This window comes from Marmota monax, unplaced genomic scaffold (assembly GCF_021218885.2).
Source record: "Marmota monax isolate L192 unplaced genomic scaffold, Marmota_monax_Labrador192_F-V1.1 WCK01_AAM20220418_F8-fsc00051, whole genome shotgun sequence".
NCBI classification, from domain to species: domain Eukaryota; kingdom Metazoa; phylum Chordata; class Mammalia; order Rodentia; family Sciuridae; genus Marmota; species Marmota monax.
In genome coordinates, this window is record NW_026695202.1 from 3,344,843 (window position 1) to 3,368,823 (window position 23,981).

At 39.1% G+C, this 23,981-nt stretch overlaps 1 protein-coding gene across 8 annotated transcripts in view; it reads right to left on the reverse strand.

The window, feature by feature from the left end:
* The window catches only part of Slc41a2 (solute carrier family 41 member 2), a 144,774-nt gene that overhangs the window by 78,910 nt on the left and 41,883 nt on the right, over positions 1 to 23,981 (reverse strand). For all 8 annotated transcript variants that reach the window (XR_006848514.2, XR_006848510.2, XR_009225440.1 and 5 more), the window contains exons 4-6: positions 18,639 to 18,710; positions 14,579 to 14,723; positions 11,703 to 11,849 (exon numbers count right to left, since the gene is read on the reverse strand). Coding sequence is in view for 3 of the 8 variants with exons in the window: in XM_058574299.1 (XP_058430282.1) it covers positions 11,703 to 11,849; positions 14,579 to 14,723; positions 18,639 to 18,710 (364 nt within the window). In the remaining 5 variants the exon portion in view is untranslated. The remainder of the gene's footprint in view (positions 1 to 11,702; positions 11,850 to 14,578; positions 14,724 to 18,638; positions 18,711 to 23,981) is intronic.

Genomic DNA, 23,981 nt, shown 5'->3' on the forward strand with positions numbered 1-23,981 from the left:
ATCCCAAGACATTTTTGGTGATAGCATTTTAGCTGATCAAAGTTTTATTTTTAAGATTTCAGACAGGATACCCTGGATTCTTCTTGATAACTTTAATACATATTGTGTTTAGTAATGATTTTATAACTTCAAGAAAGGTTGATCTCACAGTCATTGTTTGTAGCCTTCAGCCTAGATTAAATGTTACTTAATTTTTCTATTATCTAACAGAATTCAGCAATCCTTACCTCAATTCTTATCTTTAATTTTCATTTATTTAGCTTCTGAAGACATTTAAGATCTTCCTACCTATGACTAAAGATGCCTGAACCAGATAGAAATTCAATTTTTTTCCACTTTTTCTATCAGGTACGATAGAACAGCAATTACTACAGATATTAAAATAACATTTAAACAAATTTCATTCCCATGGCTATCTGGATTTGCCACCACCAATTCCAATTAATTATACTAACAAAACTCATTTTTACATTTTCTTCCATTTAAAGGAATATGACTAATGCTACATTCTGTCTCATTTTCTCCAGTGTTTTTCAAAAGATGAAAAAAACCTTCATTTGTTGAATGGATTCCGTTTTCCTCATAAATCATTAGATAAGGGTAAACAATATTCCAATGAGGAAGCACTCCTACCTCCTAAAACAACTGCAGTGACCAGCGATCTCTCTATGGGACCAAAAAGAAACTAAAACCACTAGACAGAGATGAAAAGCACTACTCTGCAGGTCAGGTCACGTCAGGTCAAAACAGGAGCAGCACGCCAGACTCTAAAGAAATCGTCCCCAGCGGTCACCCTCTAGACAGACATCTGAAGTTGAAAAGCACCCACCCTGGCCCAGAATCACTGTCCTGTGTTTTCAAAGAGCGGGGAAAATGTCTCAGGAAAGAAAAAGAATGACTGGGGGTCTGGGGCTGTGGCTTAGGGGGGAGCACTTGCACCTGTGAGGCACTGGGTCCGATCCTCAGCACCACATAAAAATAAATAAATAAAACCAAGGTATTATGTCCATCTACAACTTAAAAAATATTAAAATAAAGAGTGGGTAGTTCCACAAAAAGTTAAACCCTTCCCACACGACCCCACCAGTTCTACTCCTCAGCGTACACCCAGGGGAACTGAGCACACATTTACACAAAAACTTGACTGGGATGTTCCTAGCAGCAGCATCCATAAAACCCCAGAAGGGGAAGCAACCCAAATCTCTCTCAGATGGTGAATGGAGATACTTCACATTACTGAGCCATATTGTTGATCCACACAATGAAATACTATTCAGCACTCAGACTCAATACGGGTTAATGCTAGAATATGGATGAACCCTGAAAACATCATCTAAGACATAAAAGGTCACATACCGTCTGATGCCATTTGTATGAAATGCTCAGAATAAGCAAATCCAAAGAAAACAGATTATCGGGGAAGGAGGAAATGAGGAGTACTCCAAAAGGGTGACAGGTTTCTTTCAGGGTAAGGAAAATGTTCTGGAATTAAGTCACAGTTATAGTGGCCATTGAATTGTTCACTTTAAAAAGGAGAATTGCATGGATGTGATACCCAATTTTTAGAAATTCTAACAATAGAAAATAAATTTTAAATTTAAATGGAAATAAATTCTAACATTGGAAATAATCTTTAAAAATGTCTATGACTGCACATATGGTACAATGCTACATCGTGTACACAGAAATGAAAACTTGTGCTGCAATTGTGTACAAGGAATCAAAATGCATTCTGCTGTTTTATATAATTAAAGAAAATAAATAGTTTTTAAAAGTCACTGTCAAAAACCACATATATACACACATACATATACATAAATAGAAAAGATAACACAAATGGGGTAAAATGTTAACAAGTGAAATCTAGTAAAGATATTCCGGTGTTTTTTTAACTAGCATAATTAATCAATTTATTGATCTAATCCATTGACTAATCCAACTGATCCATCAAAATGGATTCATTCATGAAAAAGATTAATCCACTGCTGGCTGAATGAACTATGTCAGGTGTCACCTGGCTGGAGGAAGTAGGTCACTAGGGCGTGCCCTGGAAGGGCCCTTCCTCTCTCTGTGCTTCCTGGTGGCCATGAGCTGAGCAGTTTTCCTTCACTACTTCATTCCACCATGATGTTTCCACCACGACCTGGCAGACCATGGACATAGACTGAATCCTCTGAAATCATGAGCCAAAATAAATCTTTCTTCCTCTAAGTTGCTCTTGTCAGGTGTTTTGTGACAGCTATGAAAAGCTTACTAACACAGGGGCATTTTTCAACCACTATTGTATGATTTCTTTAATAGCATTCATTTGTTTTCATCCCAAATTCTTCTGAAGTATGTACCTATTATGAGTGACAGATTTCATGTATTAGCTACTTCTGTGTGAACAACAAAGCATGGTAGAGCACTTGCCCAGCATGAGTAAGATCCTGGGTTCAGTACCCAAAACTGCACAACACACACACACACACACACACACACACACACCCCAAAGCAACAGGCATTTGCAAACAAGTTTTTCTCAATGCGCATTAATAATCCTCACAATTTCTTAGGGAACTGACATTCTAGAAATCACTTTAAGATGGAACAATACTAAAAATCACTCAAGCACAGTGACTCTCAAGGATAATTTAAGATTCTACTCACATCAACAAATCAAGGCAGTAGTGCTCTAGAATGCCCTGTAAATAACTAAGTGATATCCCTGTAAGTCTCACAGGATTAAAATAACTGTAAGCTGATTACTATTGCACTTACAGCTTTAACTAAGCCACCTTTTTAAAGCTAACCTTGAAGAATAGGAAATGAATCAAATTTTGCTTCTCAGATCTTGCCTAAAAAGTTAGAAGCTGATAGTTTATTCAAGTCTATAAATACTACATGCCAGGTGTAGAAGCACACACCTATCATTCCAACTACTTGGGAGCCTGAGGCAGGTGGATTGTAAGTTTGAGGCCAGCCTGGGCAATTAGCCAGATTCAGTCTCAAAATAAAATAAAAAGGGTTTAGGATGCAGTAGCTCAGTAGTAGCACAGCCCCGGGTTCCATCCCCAGTACTGCAAAAATAAGTAATACTTACGATATACAGCCATATAGCTATAAGTATTGAAAAGGAATTTTAAAAATACTCTTAAAAGTTATGTAAACAAGGGGGCTGGAGTTGTAGCTCAGTGGAAGAGAACTTGCTAGCATGTGTGAGGCACTGGGTTCGATTCTCAGCACCACATACAAATAAATAAAATAAAGGTCCATCAACATCTAATAAATTTTTTTTAAAAAAGTTATGTAAACAAGAAAGAAAGGGCAAGAATCAGTATGTACAAGTATTTCAGTTACTGGCCCAATGTTAAGTTCAATAGCTTCTGAAGATTACTGGATGTCTGAAGGGTTTTGCATGGCTGTGCAATGGTGCATGCCTACAATGCTAGCTAGTGAGGAAGCTGAGGCAGGAGGATTGCAAGTTTGAGGCGAGTTTAGTTAAATGAGAAGAGACCCCTTCTTAAAATAAAAAATTAAAACAGCTTGGGATGCAGCTTAGGCGTAGAGAACTTGCCTACATATGTGAGGACCTGAGTTCAATTCCCAGCACCCCCCAAAAAAAAATTACCAAGTGAATATAGAAATGCTTCTGTGGAGGCTCGAAATACCTCCACAAGCAAAAATATATCATAATCTCATAATCCAGAGCTTAGGTTACTATTTCCTCTCCTGTTTCCATTTGAAATAGATCTTTTCTGGTGATATATTACCCTTTTTTTTTTCCTGCAGCAATAATCTTTATATACTTTCTGCTTTGGCAAGAATCTCCCTGATACTATGTCATCATCAAAAGTATTTTTTTGCTATAGTCCATTATATTGTTGGACAGTTATTGTGCCAAATCATTCCAAGAGTTATCTATCTTCTGTTTCTATGAACACATATAACACTTCCCAAATTACTTCTAGAGCACTTTCAAAATGAATAAAGTGTTTGGTGAAGTGCTATTTATTTACCACCTACTACATATATGGTATTATAGGATACTACAGAGAATAAAATAAAAACTATATTGTCCTCAAAAAGCTTATACCAGCACAAAGGGAAATCCTGTATTTATACAAAAAGCTACAATCACTGGCTAAATTTAAAGAATGTCAGAAAAGGAGTGCCAATAAAGTGATATTGGAGCCAGGTGTAGTGGCACATGCTTATAATCCCAGAGGCTTTGGAGGCTGAGGCGGGAAGATCAAAAGTTCAAAGCCAGCCTCAGGAACTTAGTGAGGCCTCCCTAAGCAATTTACTGAGACCCTGTTCTCAAAATAAAATATAAAAAGGGCTGGGGATGTAGCTCAGTGGTTAAGTGCCTCTAAACTCAATCCCTGGTTTTAAAAAAAAATGTTATTGGAATTCAGAGCAGAAAAGATCACTAAGATTAGGAAAATCTATGAAGTTGGCCTTAAAAAGTGAGAAGGATCCTAGCCAGGGGCAGCAGCACGTGCCTATAATCCCTGAAACAGGTCAAGGTCAGCCCCAGCAACTTAGTGAAACCCAGTCTCAAAAAAACAAAACAAAAAAGGCTGGGGATGTATCTCAGTGGTAAAGTGCCCCTGAGTTCAATCCCCAGTCCCCCAAAAATAAAAAGTGAGAAGAACCCTGACCGGCCTTGATGGGAAGGAGCGGATGGCTGGGGAGGGGGAGACGTAAGGAAACCGCACGGATGGTGCATGAAATGTGTGCATGGCTGGACTCGGCTGGAGGGAGACCCCAGGAGGGGAGAAGCAGGGAGGCTGGAGGAGATGAGGCTCCAGGAGCTTCACCACCAGGCTCCAACCACCTCCACAAGCAAAAAAGGGCTGTGCAGAGTGACTCAAAAACTAAAGGCAAGAAGAGTAAACAGAGTTTGGGGCTTAATTTGTTCTTTTTGAAGTGGGCAGGTGAAGGGGGAGGTTTCCATAATTACTTCAGCTATCAGAAGTCGGCAAGTTTTCACAGGGCCAAGAGAAAGGTAGCCGCTGAGTGAATGAACAGTGACCTTGGCACAGTGACAGCCAACAGCACGCGAGGGGACTGTGCAGTCACTGCAGAACTGAGTGGGAACTACAGACGCTTTAGGTACGTGACGTGAAAGTTTGATAGACAGACTAGATGGTCACTTCAATTGAGTAAGTTATTCCCTCTCCCTCTTTCTGTGACAAGAGCAGTCAAAATCTATTCTTAGCTCACTTCCAGTACACAAAGCAACATTATTAAATACAGTCCTCGGGCTATAATTAGGTCCTGGACCTGCAACTTGGTTCCTTTGACCCACATCCCCCCATCTTCTGCCCCCATCCCTAGCCCTACTCTCCATAACTGCCCTTCTACGTTTGTTTCTACTAACTTGTTTCTGCTAATTTCATTCAGCAGAATGATGCCCTACAGGTTCATCCAGATTGTCATGAATGGCAGGATCTTTTAAGCTTGAGTGACACTGCATTGTGTGCATATGGGCGTGTGTGTGTGTGTGTGTATGTGTGTGTGTATCACGGTTTCTTTATCCATTCATCTGATGAATGGTTTACTCCGGTATCTTGGCTATCGCAGTCAATGCTGCAGTGAACATGGAGTGCAGATATCTCCACAAGGTGCTGATTTCATTCTCTGTGAATATATGCCCAAAAGGGATTGCTGGGATATATGGTACTCCTATTTTTACTTTTTGATGAACTCCCAGTTTTCTGTAATGGTTACACCAATTTACATTCCCACCAATACCATACAAGGATTCCCTTTCCTCCTCAACACACTTTCTTGAGTCTTATTGATAGCAGCCATCCTAACAGGTGTGAGACAGTATCTCACTGCGGTTTAGATACGCGTTTCCCTAATGATTAGGGATGTTCTGCACCTTTCACATCCCTTGGGAGAAATGTCTATTCAGCAGGTCCTTTGCCCATTTAAAAAAAAAATCAGTTTTTGTTTGTTTGTTTGTTTTAGTTGTCAAGATATACAGCTCCTTATATTTGGGATATCAGCACCTCACCAGGTATGTTCACAATGTCTTCTCCCATCCCTGATCTGCCCTTTCACTTTGCTCATTGTTCTTTGTTGTGCAGAAACGATTAGGTTGATGGTCCTACTTGTCTGCTTTTGGTTTTGTCACAATGTTCAAAAAGTCATTGCTAAAGCCAACGTCCCTTTTTTTTTTCCCCTTTCCCCTCACTTCCTCTTATATGTAATTTTGTATAACGATGAGGGTCTCCTTCCAGGAGAGAAATGAATTACAGTAGATGGGGTAGAGAGAGAAGATGGGAGGGGAGGGGAGGGGAGGGGAGGGGAGGGGAGGGGGGATAGTAGAGGATAGGAAAGGCAGCAAAATACAACAGACACTAGTATGGCAGTTATGTAAAAAAGTGGATGTGTAACCGATGTGATTCTGCAATCTGTATACGGGGAAAAAAATGGGAGTTCATAACCCACTTGAATCAAATGTATGAGATATGATATGTCAAGAGCTTTGTAATATTTTGAACAACCAATAATAAAAAAATTAAATTAAAAAAAATAAAGCCAATGTCAAGGAGCTTTCCCTCTATGTTTTCCTTCTAGGAGATTTATGTTTCAGTTCTTGCATTCGAGTCTTTAACACATTCTTTGTTGATTTTTATGCATGGCAGAGAGTTCAGGTTTTTCTGCGTGTGGATATCCAGTTCTCCTGGTATCTTTAGTTGAACAGACTCTTATTCCCACATGCGTCTTCTAGGTGTCCTTGCTGACAGCGTGCACTGGGTTTACTTCTTGGCTCTCTATTCTGGTCTATTGGTCTATGTGTCTATTTTATAGCATTTTGATTGCTATGGCTTATGATATAACTGAAACCAGGGAGTGTGATACCCTCCAATTTTTTCTCTCTCAAGACTTCGCTGGCTACTCAGTCTTTTGTGGTATCATATAAATTATAGGATGCCTTTTCTATTTCTGTGAAGAATGGCATTAGAATTTTAAGAGGGATTACACGGAACTTGCATGTTGCTTGAGGTAGTATAAATTATTTTACATTTATATATATTCTGATAACATCATATACAGCATATGTTATTCATCATACATTGTAGTTGGGTTCATTCTGACAAAATCATACATGTGAGGAGTTTGATTTCTATCTTCAATTCCCCTTTTTCCTATCCCTTAGTATGAACATTTTAACATAGTATGGGAAGTACTATCAAAAGCAATCAGACAAGAAAAAGAAATGACATCCCTACCACCTCCAGTACTGTGTTGAACAGAAGCAACAGGGCAAACTTGCCATGTACCAGATCTTAAAGAAAAACTTTGTTTTCCTCCACTGATTATGATGTTAGCTATGGACTTTAAAAAATGGCCTTCATTGAAGAAATTTTCTTCTACACCTAAATTGTTGAACATCTTATCAAGAAAAGATATTGAGGGCTGGGGATATAGCTCAGTTGGTAGAGTGCTTGCCTCAAATGTACAAGGCTCTGGGTTCAGTCCCCAGTACTGCAAAAATAAAAAAGAAAAGATGTCAAACTTTGTCAATAACTTTTCCAGCATCTATCAAGGTGGTCGGTAGTTTTTACTTTTCCTTCTGTTACCCAGTATGTCATGCTGACCGATGTGCATCTGTTAAACCAACCTTGCATCCCAGGAATAAATCCCACTCGGTCATGACACACAATCTTTGATACATGTTTGGATCCTGTTTGCTAGAATTTTATCGAGGGCTTCTGCAAGTGTGCTCATCATCAGAGCCGCTGGCCAACAGCGTTCTTGTGTCTGGTTTTGGTATTAGGGTAACACTGGCCTCATTACATGAGTTTGGAAAAAAATCCCTCTAGTTCCTCCTCCCACATGGTCTTTTTGGGGGAATATTAAGAAATCTGGCATTGATTCCTTCAATACTTTGTAGAATTCAGCTATGAAGCCATCTGGTCCTGGGTTTTTCTTTTGGAGGAGGCATTTAATTACTGCTGCAGTCTATTTGTTATCGGTCTGTTCCGGCCTTCTATTTCTTCCTGATTAAACATTGGTATGTTTCTAGGAACTTATCCATTTCCTCTAAGCTATCTAATCTGTGAGCATACTTGTTCATAATAGTCCCTTGTGATTCCTTTTATTTCTGAGGTATCCATTATAATGTCTCCACTTTTATTTCAGACTTTATATGAGGTCCCTCTGCTTAATCTAGCTAAGTCTCTATCAATTTTATTTAAAAAAACTTATCAGTTTGTCAATTTATTCTATAGCTCTTCAATTGCCTATTTTATTCATTTCTTCCATCACCTTTATTATTTTCTTGGGTTTAGCTGTTCTTTTCTAGTTTTTTGATGTGTAATATAAACTTTCCTCTTAGAATTACTTTTGCTGCATTTCACAGGTTTTGGTACATTGCATTTCCATTTTCATTTGTCTCAAGGTCTTTTTAAATTTCCCTTTTGTTTTATTCTTTGACCCACTGGTTATTTTAATTTACACATATTTATAAAGTTTCCAATTTTCCTCCTGTTGTTGATTTCTCATTTCATGCCATTCAGTCACTTGATGTAATTTGTCTTCCTAAATTTGTTTTGTTTCGTGACTTAATATATTATCTATCCTAGAGAACATTCCATATACACTTAAGAATGTGTGTCATGGGCTGGGATTGTGGCTCAGTGGTAGAGTGCTCACCTAGCATGCCTGGGACCTGGGTTCGATTCTCAGCACCACATAAAAAAAAAATAAAGGCATTGTGTTGTGTCCATCTACAAAAAAGATTCATTCTCTCTCTCTCTCTCTCTCTCAAAAAAAATAAGAATGTGTGTCATGCTACTTTTGAATAGAACATTTTGTACATGTCTGTTAGATGCCGCTGAACTAAACTGTAGTCCAAATTCAACGTTCCCCTGTTAATGTTTTGTATGCATGATCTACCCATTGTTGAAAGTGGGATATTAAAGTCCTCTATGATTATTGTATGGTTATCTACTTCTCCCTTCAGACCTACTAATAATTGCTTTGTGTTTTAGGTGCTCCAATATTAGATGCATATAAATTCAAAATTATTCTTGGTAAATTGACCCCATGACACTTTTCTTAATGTCTCATTCTGTATTATATACAGCCTCTAAAACCAAAGCCTGTAGCTACAAAGAAATCTTCTTTTTATCTCTTAAATCTTGTGTTTTCATTATGGATCATGAATTAAAACTGTTCCTAAGAGCTAGACTTTTCAGCAAGATGAACAGGATCTTAGAATTTAAATATGCCCCTTCCTAAACTTTGTATTCAGAATTAAAAAAACAGGGCCTCCAACTGCTGATCTTATGAGGCCCCCTAGTGCTCACAATGTAGATGGAATCAATATTATTTCAGGAACACCTTTAACCATTAAATTAGCTACAGAATCAATTTGAAGCCCATTTTTTAAAAATCTCTTTGTGGGAAATCAATAATGCAGATGAATGTATAAGACCTAATTCAACTTGAATTATTTTGAGTCAACTGTCAGAAGAAAAGGCCTAGAAAATCCTAAGCAATAGTTAATAAGACTATTTTTCAAAATTATGGTAACATTCCATTTTACTTTTTATTCCTTGATCCAGTTAAAACTATTAATGCAACACTGTATAACACCCAAAATAGCAAAAGCTTTAGATAATAATACATTAAACTTAAGCCTTCTATAAGGAGTTTATCACTTGGATAACTTTTAAAAATAAAAATTAAGCCAGGTGAGGTGGCACATGCCTGTAATCCCAGCAGTTTGGGAGGCTGAGGCAGGAGGATTCAGAGTTCAAAGCCAGCCTCAGCAAAAGTGAGGCACTAAGCAACTCAGTGACACCTTGTATCTAAATAAAATACAAACTAGGGCTGGGGATGTGGCTCAGTGGTCAAGTGCCCCCGAGTTCTATGCCCAGTACCCAAAAATAAAAATAAAAATAAATTAAGAAGTCAATGTGCGTTATTTTGCTCGGCAACTGGTCTATCTTCTGGAACTTCACAGCACCTCCTCTGTGTCGCCATGTTTCCTGTATCAACATTCCTCAATGGCACTCTCTTTTTACCTTCTCATCACTGCGCCTTCTACTGATAAGAAACCCTGGTGTTTAGCCAGCAGCTGGAAATGTGTCCCAGTGACACCCCCAAGCCTGCAGCAGTGCACCTTCCTGGGAACCACTAAGACCCAGAATTTCCACCCTCGACGCTGGGAAGACACGCTCTGCACCTCTCTACTACTCTTCCTCTCTCATTGTCCCCAACTCAGGAGGACAGACAGGCAAGGGACACCAGGGGCGTCACTCATGTGTAGCTGTCCTCCTGGGAGTAGCCGCAGGCTTCCCAGAGAACAGGCTCTCCAGCCAGGAGCTGACGCCTTAAGCCCGACTGCATGGACTCTTTCTAAACTGTACAATCATCTAGAGGACGAGAGAGGCATGAGCAGTCGACCACCAACAATATAAACTACAAAAGATGATCTCTTTGATAACATAAATCTCACTTTCTGCTTCTGAGTGGAAGAAAAGGGAACTGAGCCTTACCCAGAATACACTTGCACATACATTGTCCCCTGTGTGCTCTACAACAATAAAAAGCCAGAATAGCCCCCACAAGATCCCAGGTTTAGGTCACTCGTCATTTATGTCTTAAACTTTACCTCAAGTGGATAAATCTTTATCTTCTAAATTATAAAAAATGTCCGTGAACGTATAAATCAAGGCCTAATGAATATTGTTTTTATGCCACTTATTAAATAACTTAAGGCAATTTTATACACTCAGGGAAGCTTCACTGAGAGTATAAAATTGCCTAAAGTTATTTAGTATCTTTGATAACATAACTTGTAGAAAATTATCGCATTTGGTAGGACAAAGCCCTTTTTTAAATTCAAGAACATATATCTAAGACTCTTCTTAAAACTAAGTATACTTTAGATTTATTTTAAAGCACATCATAAATCCATATAGGACCATGTAAATATGTGAGAGTGTGTATTTGCTTTTTGCTTGGCTAGTAAACTATTTTTTTCTTGTATTACTGTGGGTTTTTGTTCTCTTTTTCTGTTTTTAATTTGGCATTTAAAAAATGAAAGCATGATTAATATTTAGTATCTAACCAGTGCTCACAAATCATATTCAATACCATTGACAACAGTCCCAGAATACAAATCTGCATTAAAATAATTCCCTAGACTAAATTCTCCATCACTATTCAACAGGAACTACACATACAGGAGGACTCCAGCTTCATGCAGCATTTGGGCTAATTTTCATGTTGTTTTTTTTTTCCTTTGAGTTAACCACCGTGAGTCTTTAACTTAAGGTGTGAGTTTCTGATGAAAAAAAAACATCCTGTTGGTAAATTCTGAGTCCTACCATGACCTTATATTCTTTGATGGTAGCTCGGTACACAGAACTCTGAAGGTTGCAGAAACCATGGACTAGGACAGACCTGCTGAGCCTTTCTCCCTGGAGCTGTGAAAACATGGGTAGCATATATAACTTCTATGACCCTCGATTTCTCATTCAATTTAGAGATAACCCTTATCTTTCTTATCTATAAGAAAAGAAAAAAATGTGAGAGCCACAGCACATAGTAGGTGTACAAGAAATTACAACTGTTATTCTGATTAGTTCTAATACAGATGAAGGTCACCATGGAGTCACAATATTGCTACAACAATATTTATTTTAAAAGATACTCAATAACATAATATATTTAGTGTCAAATCAACTTACCAAGGCAGGAGTACAAACCCTGGCTTATCCAAGCTAATATGGCCAGAGTTATAAGGTCCCCAAAACTGGCAGCAATGGGTGTAGCGACATTATCAGGATTTATACCAGTCTTCTTTGAACCAACGATAACTCCAACCATTATTATTCCTAGAGGAAAGAATGTTCATCACTTTCGATGTTATGATTTAAAGAAAATCAATCCCTCAAATACTGAAACATACAAGACAGACAAACAATATCTCAGTTCCAGAGAGACTGCTTGGATAAGCTGATTAAGCAATTAAAACATTTTATCCCAATATCATGGCAAAATGCCTTTCAACAAAATCCAAGCAGAGCTCACAGATCTGAGAAGTTCAATGTTGTACTTGAAGACCCAAAAGTGACCATGAAATTATGTTAAAGCTAAAATTTTGAATTTAGTAATGTGTGTGTCTTAGGATTTGATACACACAAAAGACCTAAGATTTTAAATTTAACCCTCAAATAATGTATGAAAATGCCAGAGAAAGGTGAGTCATATGCAAGGCAACTGGGAAGAAGACCAACAGATTTGTTCCCATATGGTAGCTAGAAATGCTTGATTCGTTATATTCTTTAGTGTTGAAGTATTAAGAAGCAGGAAGTAATTAAACTTGAACACCAGAGTCCAGAACACAAGAAAGTCTTTGGAAAAGATATTCTTTAAACCCAAAGTTTGTTTATAATTCTCCAACAGGATAACAGAGGATGAAAATGTGACTGTGCACTTGCACTTTTGAATTCTTATTTTCTTGAATCAGATACATAAGAGGAAAATGATAACATTTATGTCTATACCCAGTTGTACAGATTTTCTCATTGAAATACATTCGTTAAGAGGATGAGGTACAAAGAAAATTTTAAATGTCTATGTGCTAACCACAGCACATAGATTTTCAACTCGAAATCTAAATATGGCTTTGGGGAGAAAAAAACAGAAGCTGGGTATAGAGTCACACACCCATAATCCCATAGACTGGGAGGCTAAGGCAAGAGGATCACAAGTTCAAGGCCAGCCTTGGCAATTTAGTGAGGCCCTGTCTCAAAATAAATAATAAAAAGGGCCAGGCTGTTGCTTAATGATAAGGATTGAACTCAGGGGTGCACAAACACCAAAAAGAAATAAAAAATAAACAATTTCACTGCACTTTTAGAATAAAAAGACGGCAAATATTTTTATTCCAGAATACTCATTACAGATAAAACTGAGGTCCTCAAAAACAGGTTTCAATACGTGCCTGAAGTCACATACCTTATGATTCTAGGCCAATGGTTTTTAGTGTACCATATATAAAGTCAGTACTCTAAAGAGCAGAATTTTTGTCTTAAATCAAACAATGCATTGTAAATTATATTCTGGAAACTTTTTCAATCACTGGACCTTACCCTTTTTACAATACCACTGTAAAGGGGGAAGAAAGCAATAGCAGAAATGCTTTTAGAATATGTTATATGATAATCCTACAAAATATAATGAGGTGTGGTGAGACAGACCTGTACCCCAACTACTGAGGAGGCTGAGGCAGGAGGATTGGCAAATTTGAGGCCAGCCTGGGCAGCTTAGCTGGACTTTGTTTCAAAATAAACATTTTTTAAAAGGATTGGGGATGTAGCTCGGCCAAAGAGCACTTGCCTAGCATATGTGAGGCCCTGGGTTCAATCCCCAGTGCTGCAAAACAATAATAATCCAACAAGATATGATTACATAGAAATCTTTTTTCCACAATCAACACATGGGAAGCTCTCCTATGACAGTGCTACTTTTATCTTTTCAGCTGAAATTAAAGCATTTTTTGTGCATCATGGCTCAGTGCAAAGAGCTGAAAGCCAGGAAAGTTGGGTTTTCATTCTGATTCTGCCACTAACAAGTGGATATAATTGGACAAGTTGCCCCACCTGCCTGAGTCAATTTTCTCACGTACAAAATGTGGTTAATGGTATCTGCATATATTAAGATGGTCAAAAAGGTCAAGTAAAACTAGAAGATACAGTGTTCAAGGTAAGAAGCTTTAACCAAATGTACAGTTGTTTTAAATTTGAATTTTTGATGGTTTTGAAAATCCTAGGCATTTCAAACACTTGCTGGACTGAAAAATTTCAAACCTCTCTAAATGACACAAAATCAGAAAGAAAACAAAAGTTAAGGAGCCTAAAGAGAGTGCTAACACCGCAACCTTTTTTTCTTTTGCCAGAAATTTAATTTCCCAATAGCTTCGTCTCAATCATTTCTAATAATTCCATATAGAAATAAGAAAATTATATCCCTGAATACTATTCTATAAGAAGCTAGTTATCAAGCGGAAAGTTCACATTAATAAAAAAAAATCCAACTGAGAAGTTCTAATGCAGTTAGTTTTTTTAACTAGTTCTTTAACCATCTATAGCCAATAATATGCTATCTTCAGAATAAGGTTATTTTTGTACTACCACAGACAGGAATTTTTTTTTTAATATGAAACTTAAAATTTTTTTTTTAACAGAGGGACTGCTTTTGAAACTCAGAATTCCTGGAACACTTGTTACTCAAGAGACAAGCCAGTAAATCCCCTGCATGACTTCCAGGAAGTTTCTCAACTTCATTTACAAAACAAATGAATGCTCAGGCTATTTTCCTGATCTTATTTGGGAATTATACCAGGGCATCAAAGGCCAGGACACAGCCTCGAACAGCCTGCTCTGCAGTAAGGTTCATAAATAATGAAACAGAAATATATCTGAAATAAGATATGACTGAAGCTTGTGATAACTTTTTCTGTTGTTTTCATCATAAATATCATTTGAAGAGAGAGAGTCATTATCTTGAGAAATAAATCATTTAAGAGCAAAAGATTACAGACATTTGCAAATCCGCTCACCCTGCAGAAGAGATGCGATGAAGGCGGTGGCCACGCTGCTGGAGCACAGGAGGATGGAATGATCCAGGTAATACTTTCCCTCTGGAATCCAGCCCAAGATGATCGCTGCCACCGCTGCTAAAAAACCCACGACTGTTGCCTGAACCTAAAAAATTTGTTACAAAATCCAACTGAATTAGTAATTTAAAAAACTCTCAGAATCTTTCCTATTTAAACATTACATACAAGAAGCCTGAAGACATACTGCCCCTGGTAACTGAGTCGTACTGCCTTTTAAAGAAGCTACTATATTTGAGTTTCATATTCCCAGAGAGTGGGCTCTCAAACTGCCCTGATCTGGTGGCAGCAGAAATGGAATGGGGTGCAGGAATCTGTTTTTAATAGTACCCCAAAGGACTGATCCACAGATCATCTAAGAAAACACTAGTTTTAGGTTAAAGAGGGCCCCACCCAAGGTGGGAAGCAGGCTCACCAGGCAGTGGTGGGGAGATTAAAATCAAATGATAGGAGCTTGAATCCTTCTCTACCACTTAACCTCAGGGCAAGTTATCTAAGTCCATTAACTCAACTGGTATTTATTCAGATTCTACCAAGCACAAAGCACTGTGCTTGATACTGAGATAGGACCATGGTCAAAATGGACTCCCTGTCTCAGTGGGAAACAGATGTTAAAAAATATCCTCTCAAATAATCACACTTATGATTAGTACCATATAAGCTTGAGTTCCAGCTGCACATGATGGTGCATGCCTGTAATCCCAGCTGCTCAGGAGCCTGAAGGAGGATTGCAGGTTCAAAGCCAGCCTCAGTAACTTAGGGAGGCCCTAAGCACCTCAGTGAGGCCCAGTCTTCTAAATTAAATTAAAAAAAAAAGGGCCGAGGATGTGGCTCAGTGGTTAAGCACCCCTGGGTTCAATCCCTGATCCCCGCCCCAAAAAATGTTTGAGTTCCCAACTCTGTAAATGACAATGATAATATAAAACTTTGAGATTCAAGTTACATAAATAGTTTCCGTAGTGCAGACACAAAGCAACACTCAAAATAACTTCCACTAAGAAAAGGCATGCAGACGGCCGACTCAGGCCACCAGAATGACAAAGCTACAGCAAAGCCCACGGGAATCACTTTTCCCAGTGGTTCTTAACTGTGTGTGTGTCATGGCCCCTCTGACAACCTGGTAAAAATTCTGTAGAACAGAGACCTTTCCCCTAAGAAAACACAGAACACTCAACATCTGGAGTGGAATATCTGGGTGTTCTCTAAAGCCAATCTATGAAATGGGGTCAAGGGCTCCAAGTGATCGATCCCTGCTGCAGGATGACCCCATTGTACAGAAAATCTACGAAAGGCCAGGACTAAAGAGCCTAGATATCCTGCCGTCCAGCCCCACAAGCTTTGATTACAGTTCCTGTTGACATCACCCACACCTCAGAGCTGACCTCCAGGTATGAGAGCCACTGTGGCTGCACAGTCATTAGACATGTCAGCATGTTCATGCTGGTTAGTAAATAACACACACACTTCGCGCAGTAGAACTAAGTACTAATGTAAATTCCAGCACTGTGACTCCAAGTCCTTCCTGGCATGACCTGGTACGCATGGCAAGGGAGCCTGGTGCAGACATCATGGTATGTGAGTCTAGGCACGTACATGCATCCGTAGATCTATTTCTGAGGAACTGAAGGCACATAGCTGAGCTGAGAAGTCCTATTCTGTACATCTGCAAAAGAACGACTAATTGGAAGATGATTAATGTGCCCAAGAAAAAGCAAAGCCTGGGTTCAAGTGGTAGCTGGGTTTAGAAGGGTCTCAGGGCATGGAGGCTAAACAGGGGCCACAGGCCTGAATAGACCTTGGTGCAGGCTACATTCCTCCTGGCGAGGCGGTGGTTCCTCAGATGGTACCGGGAGCTTTGCAACTTATGCACAGTCCACGCAGCTGTTCTGTACAGTGGTGAAGAAACCTGTAGCAGGTAATCTGCTGGGACCCAATTTAATAGCAGAGAAGCACACTCCCTCCTAAGGGCGCCTGGGCCTCCTGTCTCTACTCTTCCCTCCTCTGTCCTCCAAAGCCCACCTCCAGGAAGGGGAGCACAGGCCAGCCACCCTGCACCCCTCTCCACGCTCAGCTTCTCCTTCACAGGCTTTTGCAGGTGAAGCCTTTTCCCCAACCCCACCCACACCTCTTTTTGGTGGGAGATATTAGGGAGTTGAACCCAAGGATGCTTTACCACCATAACCACATTCCCAGCCTTTTTTTTTTTTTTTTGAGATAGAGTCTTGTTAAGTTGCTGAGTGAGGCTAGCCTTGAACTTGGGATCCTCCTGCCTCAGCCTCCAGCTTTGCTGGAACTACAGGTGTGACCACACTCAGCAGCCTGTCGTCTTAGCCTTTGTCCACTGGAACTGAGTCCCAAGCAACTAGTGCCTCCCCAGCTGGCCCCGATGCTGTCCTGGTGGGCATGCTGGTGTTCCTGTTCTTCATACATGGATGACGGAGTGAGGCAGACACGGGCTTTGGGTTCTGGCAACTAGGATCAGCAAATCCCCAGCCATTGCCAGCACCCATCCTGACCAGAGGTTGCAGGGATCGAGGATGACAAGGGAAAGGTGTGCATTACGAACAGAATGAAAATTAAAGCTGAGATGGCACCCGCTGCTGTGGGCAGCCCTGCAGCCCCAGCTACTGCAGCCCCCACAGGATCACGACTTTGAGACCATTTTGGGAAATTTAATAAGATCTTATCTCAAAATGGAAAAACGGCTGGGGATTTAGCTAAGTGATAGGGCACTTGCCTAGCGTGTGCGAGGCCCTGGATTTCATCCCCAGTACTGATATAAACAAAACAAATAAATAATGCTGAGATGGCCATTATACTAAAATTATTTGATATATAATACAACTCATTATTTCATATGAGTTTTGGGTATTTAAAGAAGAAAATCAAATCTATTTTCAAATACATTAATATTTTGGATATTTGAATATGGTATTAAATATTTTTATTATCACCCCTGCACAGATAACAAGTTCAAGTTTAAAAGGATTTTAGCCTTCTCTAATATAATACTGTGATTTGAAAGACAAAAAGGAAGCCCAGAAGGGCTAAGTAACAAAGGTTATACAGCTGGTTAATGTTAGAGCTGAGGTTAAGATCCCAGATTTTATCTCCAACCCTGCAATTACACAGGTATTTTTTTAAAATAACCACAATCCAAAAACTCCTTTGTCTTTAAAATACACTACATAAAACCATATTCCTGTAACCAAATTCTCCACCACCTCATTAAAGTTCCTGTGCATCCCCTCAGCTAACCCTAGGTAGAGAATTACCATAGGTAGCTGCAGTCTTCTGCCTCAGAGATGGGAGGGATGGGGGAGAGGCAGTAGAGGTACTCACCTGAGATCTGAAAGCCATAGATTTCATAGAATCCAGTTTAGTGTTTATATCATTGGCAATTGAACGCATTCATTTATATCAACACTAGTAACATCAAATTGAGGAAAAGTCAAGACAAATGGCTGACGATAATATACAGAACTCAGTTTCATTAAACAAACACTTTGAAAAATTAAAGTAGGCTGAGCATGGTGGCGCATACCAGTAGTCCTGCCTACTGGAGCGGCTGATGCAGGAAGATCACTTGAGCCTAGGAGTTTGATACCAGCCTGAGCAACACAGTGAGTCTGTCTCAAGGGTAAAAACAATTAAAGTAGAAAAATAGCACCTAAAAAATGAAATGTTCCATATTTATTTGTAAGATATCAACACAAATTCTGGCTTTATCACATATTTATGAAAGAAAATATTTATATATCTATCTTTTATATTTGTAAGCATCTGATTAGTTTCTAGAGAAAAAAATGACTCCTGGAGGTCAGAGGTGTCCACTAATTCCATTATTTTTTCAAGGTACTAAATGATTTCAAGGTACTAAGTGATTTAGTACCTTGAAAAAAGTCAAAAATGATAGACTTCCCAGCACTACAGTTGACTCCATTCCAGAGGTGACCCCAAGACCAGTAAACACAAGATCTGTAAACAACTGTGTGCCACTTACCTGCTTTAAAGCCAAGTTGCCAATTATTAGGTTCCACTTTTCAATGGGTGAATCCATCTTCCCAATATTTACCTGTTAAGGTGGATATTTTCATGGATCACTGAAAAATCTATATGTTGTTTACTTTGCTTAAATAGCATACAAAGTCTTAAAAGTACAAAATAATTCTGTAGTAAGTCTGGTAAGGGCACCTGTACTTGAATATAATTCTGAATTCACTCCATCTACCATTCAGATTGGCTGAGATGCTCAGGGGGACTTTTTTCTTTAACCATCTTATAAGAATTAGTGGCCCAGTTAGTATTTTATATATATATATATATATATATATATATATATATATATATATATATATATAACATTACCATGTATCACCCTAAAATGCTGAATTCTGTGTACTGAGGGTCAATAAATAATTACATAATTTTGAGCTGCTAGCATTTAATTTCATATCATAAAACTAATATAATCTGAAGAATTGTTAATCAAAAAACAAGATTTAAACAAATCGTTCATATGTATATAACCTACATTTGATTCATGACAAAAATTGTTAGCAATAAAAATTCATTTGGTTCACAAATTTTGATCATGCACCTCACTAATTAAAAAGTATACATCTTTCTTCTAAATAGAATACTTTCCAAAATAAGATTATTCACATATTCAGTGTCTCTGTGAGCTAGGTCATATTTCTCAACTACTTAATATTCAAAAAATGTACAACTAAGACTGCCAAGTTTTCCAGTCATTTGGAAAGCAATGAGCAATCATTAGTAAAAATCCTATATTAAGCTGGATTTTCAGTTATTCATCACCTGGTCATAGAAGGTTTTCAAATGTTAAAAAAAGGTTACTGGGTGAATGGGTATAGAGGGAGGTACACAGGGTTATTATTTATGGATCGTTTCAAACAAATACAAACTAGAGCTTATAGCTCATGGCTTCAGACCAGCGGGTTCAGGGCCACATCAACATTCCTCTACCAATTTGGAAAACAGACTCTATTCTGTAATTTCACTCCAGATTTTAGTTTCAAAGTTTCCAGCAAATCAAACATTGAGATTTCTCAGTGTTTCAGGATAATTACTCCTGCAAGTCTTTCCTGATATATTTCTTGACTAAAGCTGGGAATCTAAAGTATTGATAAAATTCATGTTTGCAGTTCTAACAACCTGGGGCTCTGCTCAAGTGAGTAATAGAAACATGGGCAACACTTGAAGAGTGCATTCACCTCAGGTTCAGAGTTCAAGAGCAAAGCATGAGAGAAATTAATGCTATTTTGAAGAATTCTTAAGAGAGGTGACTGTGGCTATGGGAAGCAATCTCAGATGAGTCTACGAATGAGAAAACATCAACCCTCCAGAGTGGCTTAGTGAGCCAGGGAGACAGGCAGAGTTCAGGGACCAGGAAAAGATCAAGGGAGGTGGGGGTGAAAGGGTGAGGGAGAGAGAGCCAGGTTCACTTGGTGCCATGGCCACTACATACCTCAAATCCCTGTTCCTATGACTTCCGGTCACAGTCTACATGATGGGAACATACCTAAAATTTGGAAGGCATAAGCTAAGCAGAGGCCACTATCTTTGGCAGGCAGGCAGCCCTGGGAGGCACCCGGGCCTTTGCCATAAGACACGCTTGGCTTTTTTCCTCTGTACCAGTAGTAGAGTGCCCTGGGTTCAATCCGGCGGTTCCACTGATTTTCCCTCCACGCATCTTCACTTCCCCAACTTCCCCACATTTGGTAGGCCCTATTATAACTATAGCACACATCTACCATGGCTGCTTTCTGGACCAAACCCAGGCTGATAGTTTATTAATTTAAATAGTGTAAGATTGTACTCTATATACAAATGATGAGGGTTCACACTTTCTAAGTCCCTTCTAGATCTAGATGTCTCTGGATCTGCAATCTTTTTATTGTAACATAAAATAATCAGTAACAATTAAAATGATATCAAATTAAAAGAAGAATATATTCACAAATAAAAACATTTTTATAAATCAATATTTTAGAGAAAACCAAAAAGAAATGTCAGCCCAAATTCACTTTTTAGGGAAGACAGTAAGCTACAGGCATGCATTAGGAGTGGTGGGGGAATGGCCAGACACAGGAAGATGACCTGTTGCCTCCATCTTGGAAAAACTACACCAAGAACAGGGCTGACCCACCCTCCTGTCCAGTGGTCATGGATAATATAACCACCCAAGCTTCTTCAGAAGTGGAGGGAGAAGTAGGGGTGTGCTGTCTAAAGGCCTTTGGCCAACCTACCTTTGTTAGATTAGCTGACCTGCTGGTGCTCTCAGCAAGAGAAACCAAGAACTGGGAAAGTGATAAAGTGTAGGCAGGCGTGATTTGGTAAAGATTTCTGACTAATCCATATTTATTCAAATTACATATATCTTGAAGCATTAGAAAAATAGGCCAATATGTTTGCAGAGACACCAACTCGTTCACTCATTAAGATGCATCTGTTTGGGACTGGGGCTGGGGCTGGGCCTCATTGGTAGAGCGCTTGCCTCACACTCACAAAGCCCTGGGTTGGATCCCCAGCATCACATACACACAAAAAAGATGCATCTGTTGAATTCTTAATGTACTTTCCCATTTAGTTCTTTGGACACGTTCAAAACTGCTGTTTTAAAAGACTGTTAAATTCACCACCTGGGCCCACTGGAGTCCCTTTCCATGGATGGATATGAACCACACTTTTTTTTTTTTTTTTTTTTTAAATATTTATTTATTTATTTCTCGGTGGACACAACATCTTTGTTTGTATGTGGTGCTGAGGATCGAACCCGGGCCGCACGCATGCCAGGCGAGCGCGCCACCACTTGAGCCACATCCCCAGCCCCTGAACCACACTTTTCTTGCAAATGGGTCACACTTCTTTCTACATCTGATGACATTTTTTGTTAAAAACGAGCCAGTGTTGACAACATAGGAGAGTGACTCTGATACCTGTAATGTTCTAAGGATTGAGTTTTCCTTCTAATTAGCAGTTAATTTGCTGAGAGTCAAACTACAGAGTCTTCTCTCTCCCAGGATGGAGCAGTTCATCTTCTACTTGGTTCTTTTGACTATGATACTGCTTTTCAGTCTAGCCCTTTGGGGATCACTTCCATACCTATGTAGTTTAATGGTCAGGCAACGAGTTGGACAAAATTTGTGGTCTAGTTTGGAGTTTACCCTCTCTGAGGTTTCTCCTGCTTCTGGTATTTCCCCATGTATTTCCACTGGCTTTCTTAGCTTCAAGTTCTATCATCTGATACTTCGATCCAGTAAAATTTCAATTCTCTGCCACAACAGCTATGCATAAGGTCACAGAAGGTGCTCAATCAAAACAGCCATCAAGCAGCCGGGCTCAGCGGCATACTCTGTAATTCCAGGAACTGGGGAGGCTGAGGCCAGAGGAGGATGGCAAGTTTAAGGCCAGCCTGGACAATTTAGTGAGACCTTGTTTCAAAAATGAAAAATAAAAAGGGCTGGGGCTGTACCAGTGGTAGAGTGCCCTAGATTCAATCCCTAGTACCCCCCCCCCACACACACACACACAAAAGCAAAGAGGAGGGAGGAGGAGGAGACAAACAAGTAGGGAGCAGACAAATCTCAGTGAGTGCGCTGGTCTTTCAGACGCAGGCCCCTCTCACATTTCTGCCCACTTGTTTTCTTTTTTCTTTTTCTGCCAGGCTCACACTCAGGTCAGGCCTGTATACACATACTTTTGCAGTTAGCCAAAGATTTGAGCAGATCTTATATTCCGACTTTGGATCTTACCTTTCTGCACTTCTAGAATTCCCTCCCTAAGTTTCCAGCTCCCCTTGCCAACTCTGAACTCTATCTCTGCCACCTGGAGCAGGGGAGACTGCGTTTTCTGCCACACGAGATCCAGGGACCGGGGAATGCCCTCAAGCAAAGACATCTTGCAAACACTGCCATTCTTAGTCATCGACGGCATGCTCTTTTAAGGGAACTCAAAATTCTACTTTTTCACTTTTTATTGCCATGGAATAGTTTGTCTAGATTTTGTAACTGTATTGAGTGGCAGGGAGAGTTCACCCAGCCAATTCATTCTGCCATTAACTGGAATCAGAAACCCTGTTATATATTTTTACACTCAGTCTTAGCCACAAGTCTAAGAAGCAATGGACTATATATTTATATATTTTAGATATCTTATATAAAACATAATACACTCAAACACACACAAACTAATATCTTTCTGAGCATACAGGGCAACGCACATGTCCATTACCCCGATGGTGGTGATAGTTTCCTGAGTACATACTAAATATCAAAGGACCCAGACTATAGGCTTTAAAAATGTGCAGTTTATAGTATGTCAATTATACCTCAATAAAGCTGCAAAAAAGGAGGGAGCTAAAAATCCACCTGATTAAAACAGTTTCAGATTAAACATAAATAGTTCTACTCTGCAAAACTGACTGAGGGCTGATATTTTTAACTTAAGAAAGATGTATTAAAATGTAGAATAGGAACATGCAATCCCATTTGTACTCACAATCAGATTTCACAAAAATTTAGAATTTTTTCTAAACACATAAAATTTAGAATTATGCCGAATTTGGGAATAATACAGAAATTTAAGTCAGTTACTAATAATCATTATCTGGACTTTAATTTTTTATTATCTTAGAAGCTTTGCAATTGAAATTGGAAGTCCAACATACTACAGGAAGAGGCTTTGTCAACAACTTCTGCTAGGAAGTCAGCACCACAAAGGCAGATACATTTTCTGTCTTATGACTGAGCACACAGATCCATGCTTGGCATACAGTAAAGACACAAAACATTTTTTAATTAGTAAATTAGAAAGGTAGAGCATTGCCGGGTGTGGTGGTTCACACCGTAATCCCAGCAACTTGGGAATCTGAGGCAGGAGGATCACTAATTTGAAACCAGCCTGGCAACTTAGCAAGACCTTGTCTCAAAATACAAAATAAAAAGGACTGGGGATGTGGCTCAGTGGTAGAACAACCCTGGGTTCAATCAATCCCCAGTACCAAAAAATGAATAAACAAAAATAAAACAATAAAGAATATTACAAAAATAACTTCAGAGAATCGAGAGTTCTCTGAGAAGAGATTTGAGGCAACAGAAATCAGTTTTGCCTGGAGTAGAAAAGGGCTAATAAGATTCTGCCAGGCAATTTGCTCCTGGGAAACAGATTCACATTCTTCTTTTTTTCTTTCCTTTTAATTTATCTTTAGGATACATTTTGACTCGTATCTAGCATTCAGAAAGAGAAAATTTTAGACTTAAACTAAAGAACTTAAACTCTAATTGAAACTATTAAAACTCCAGAAATAATTGTGCTTGGTTTA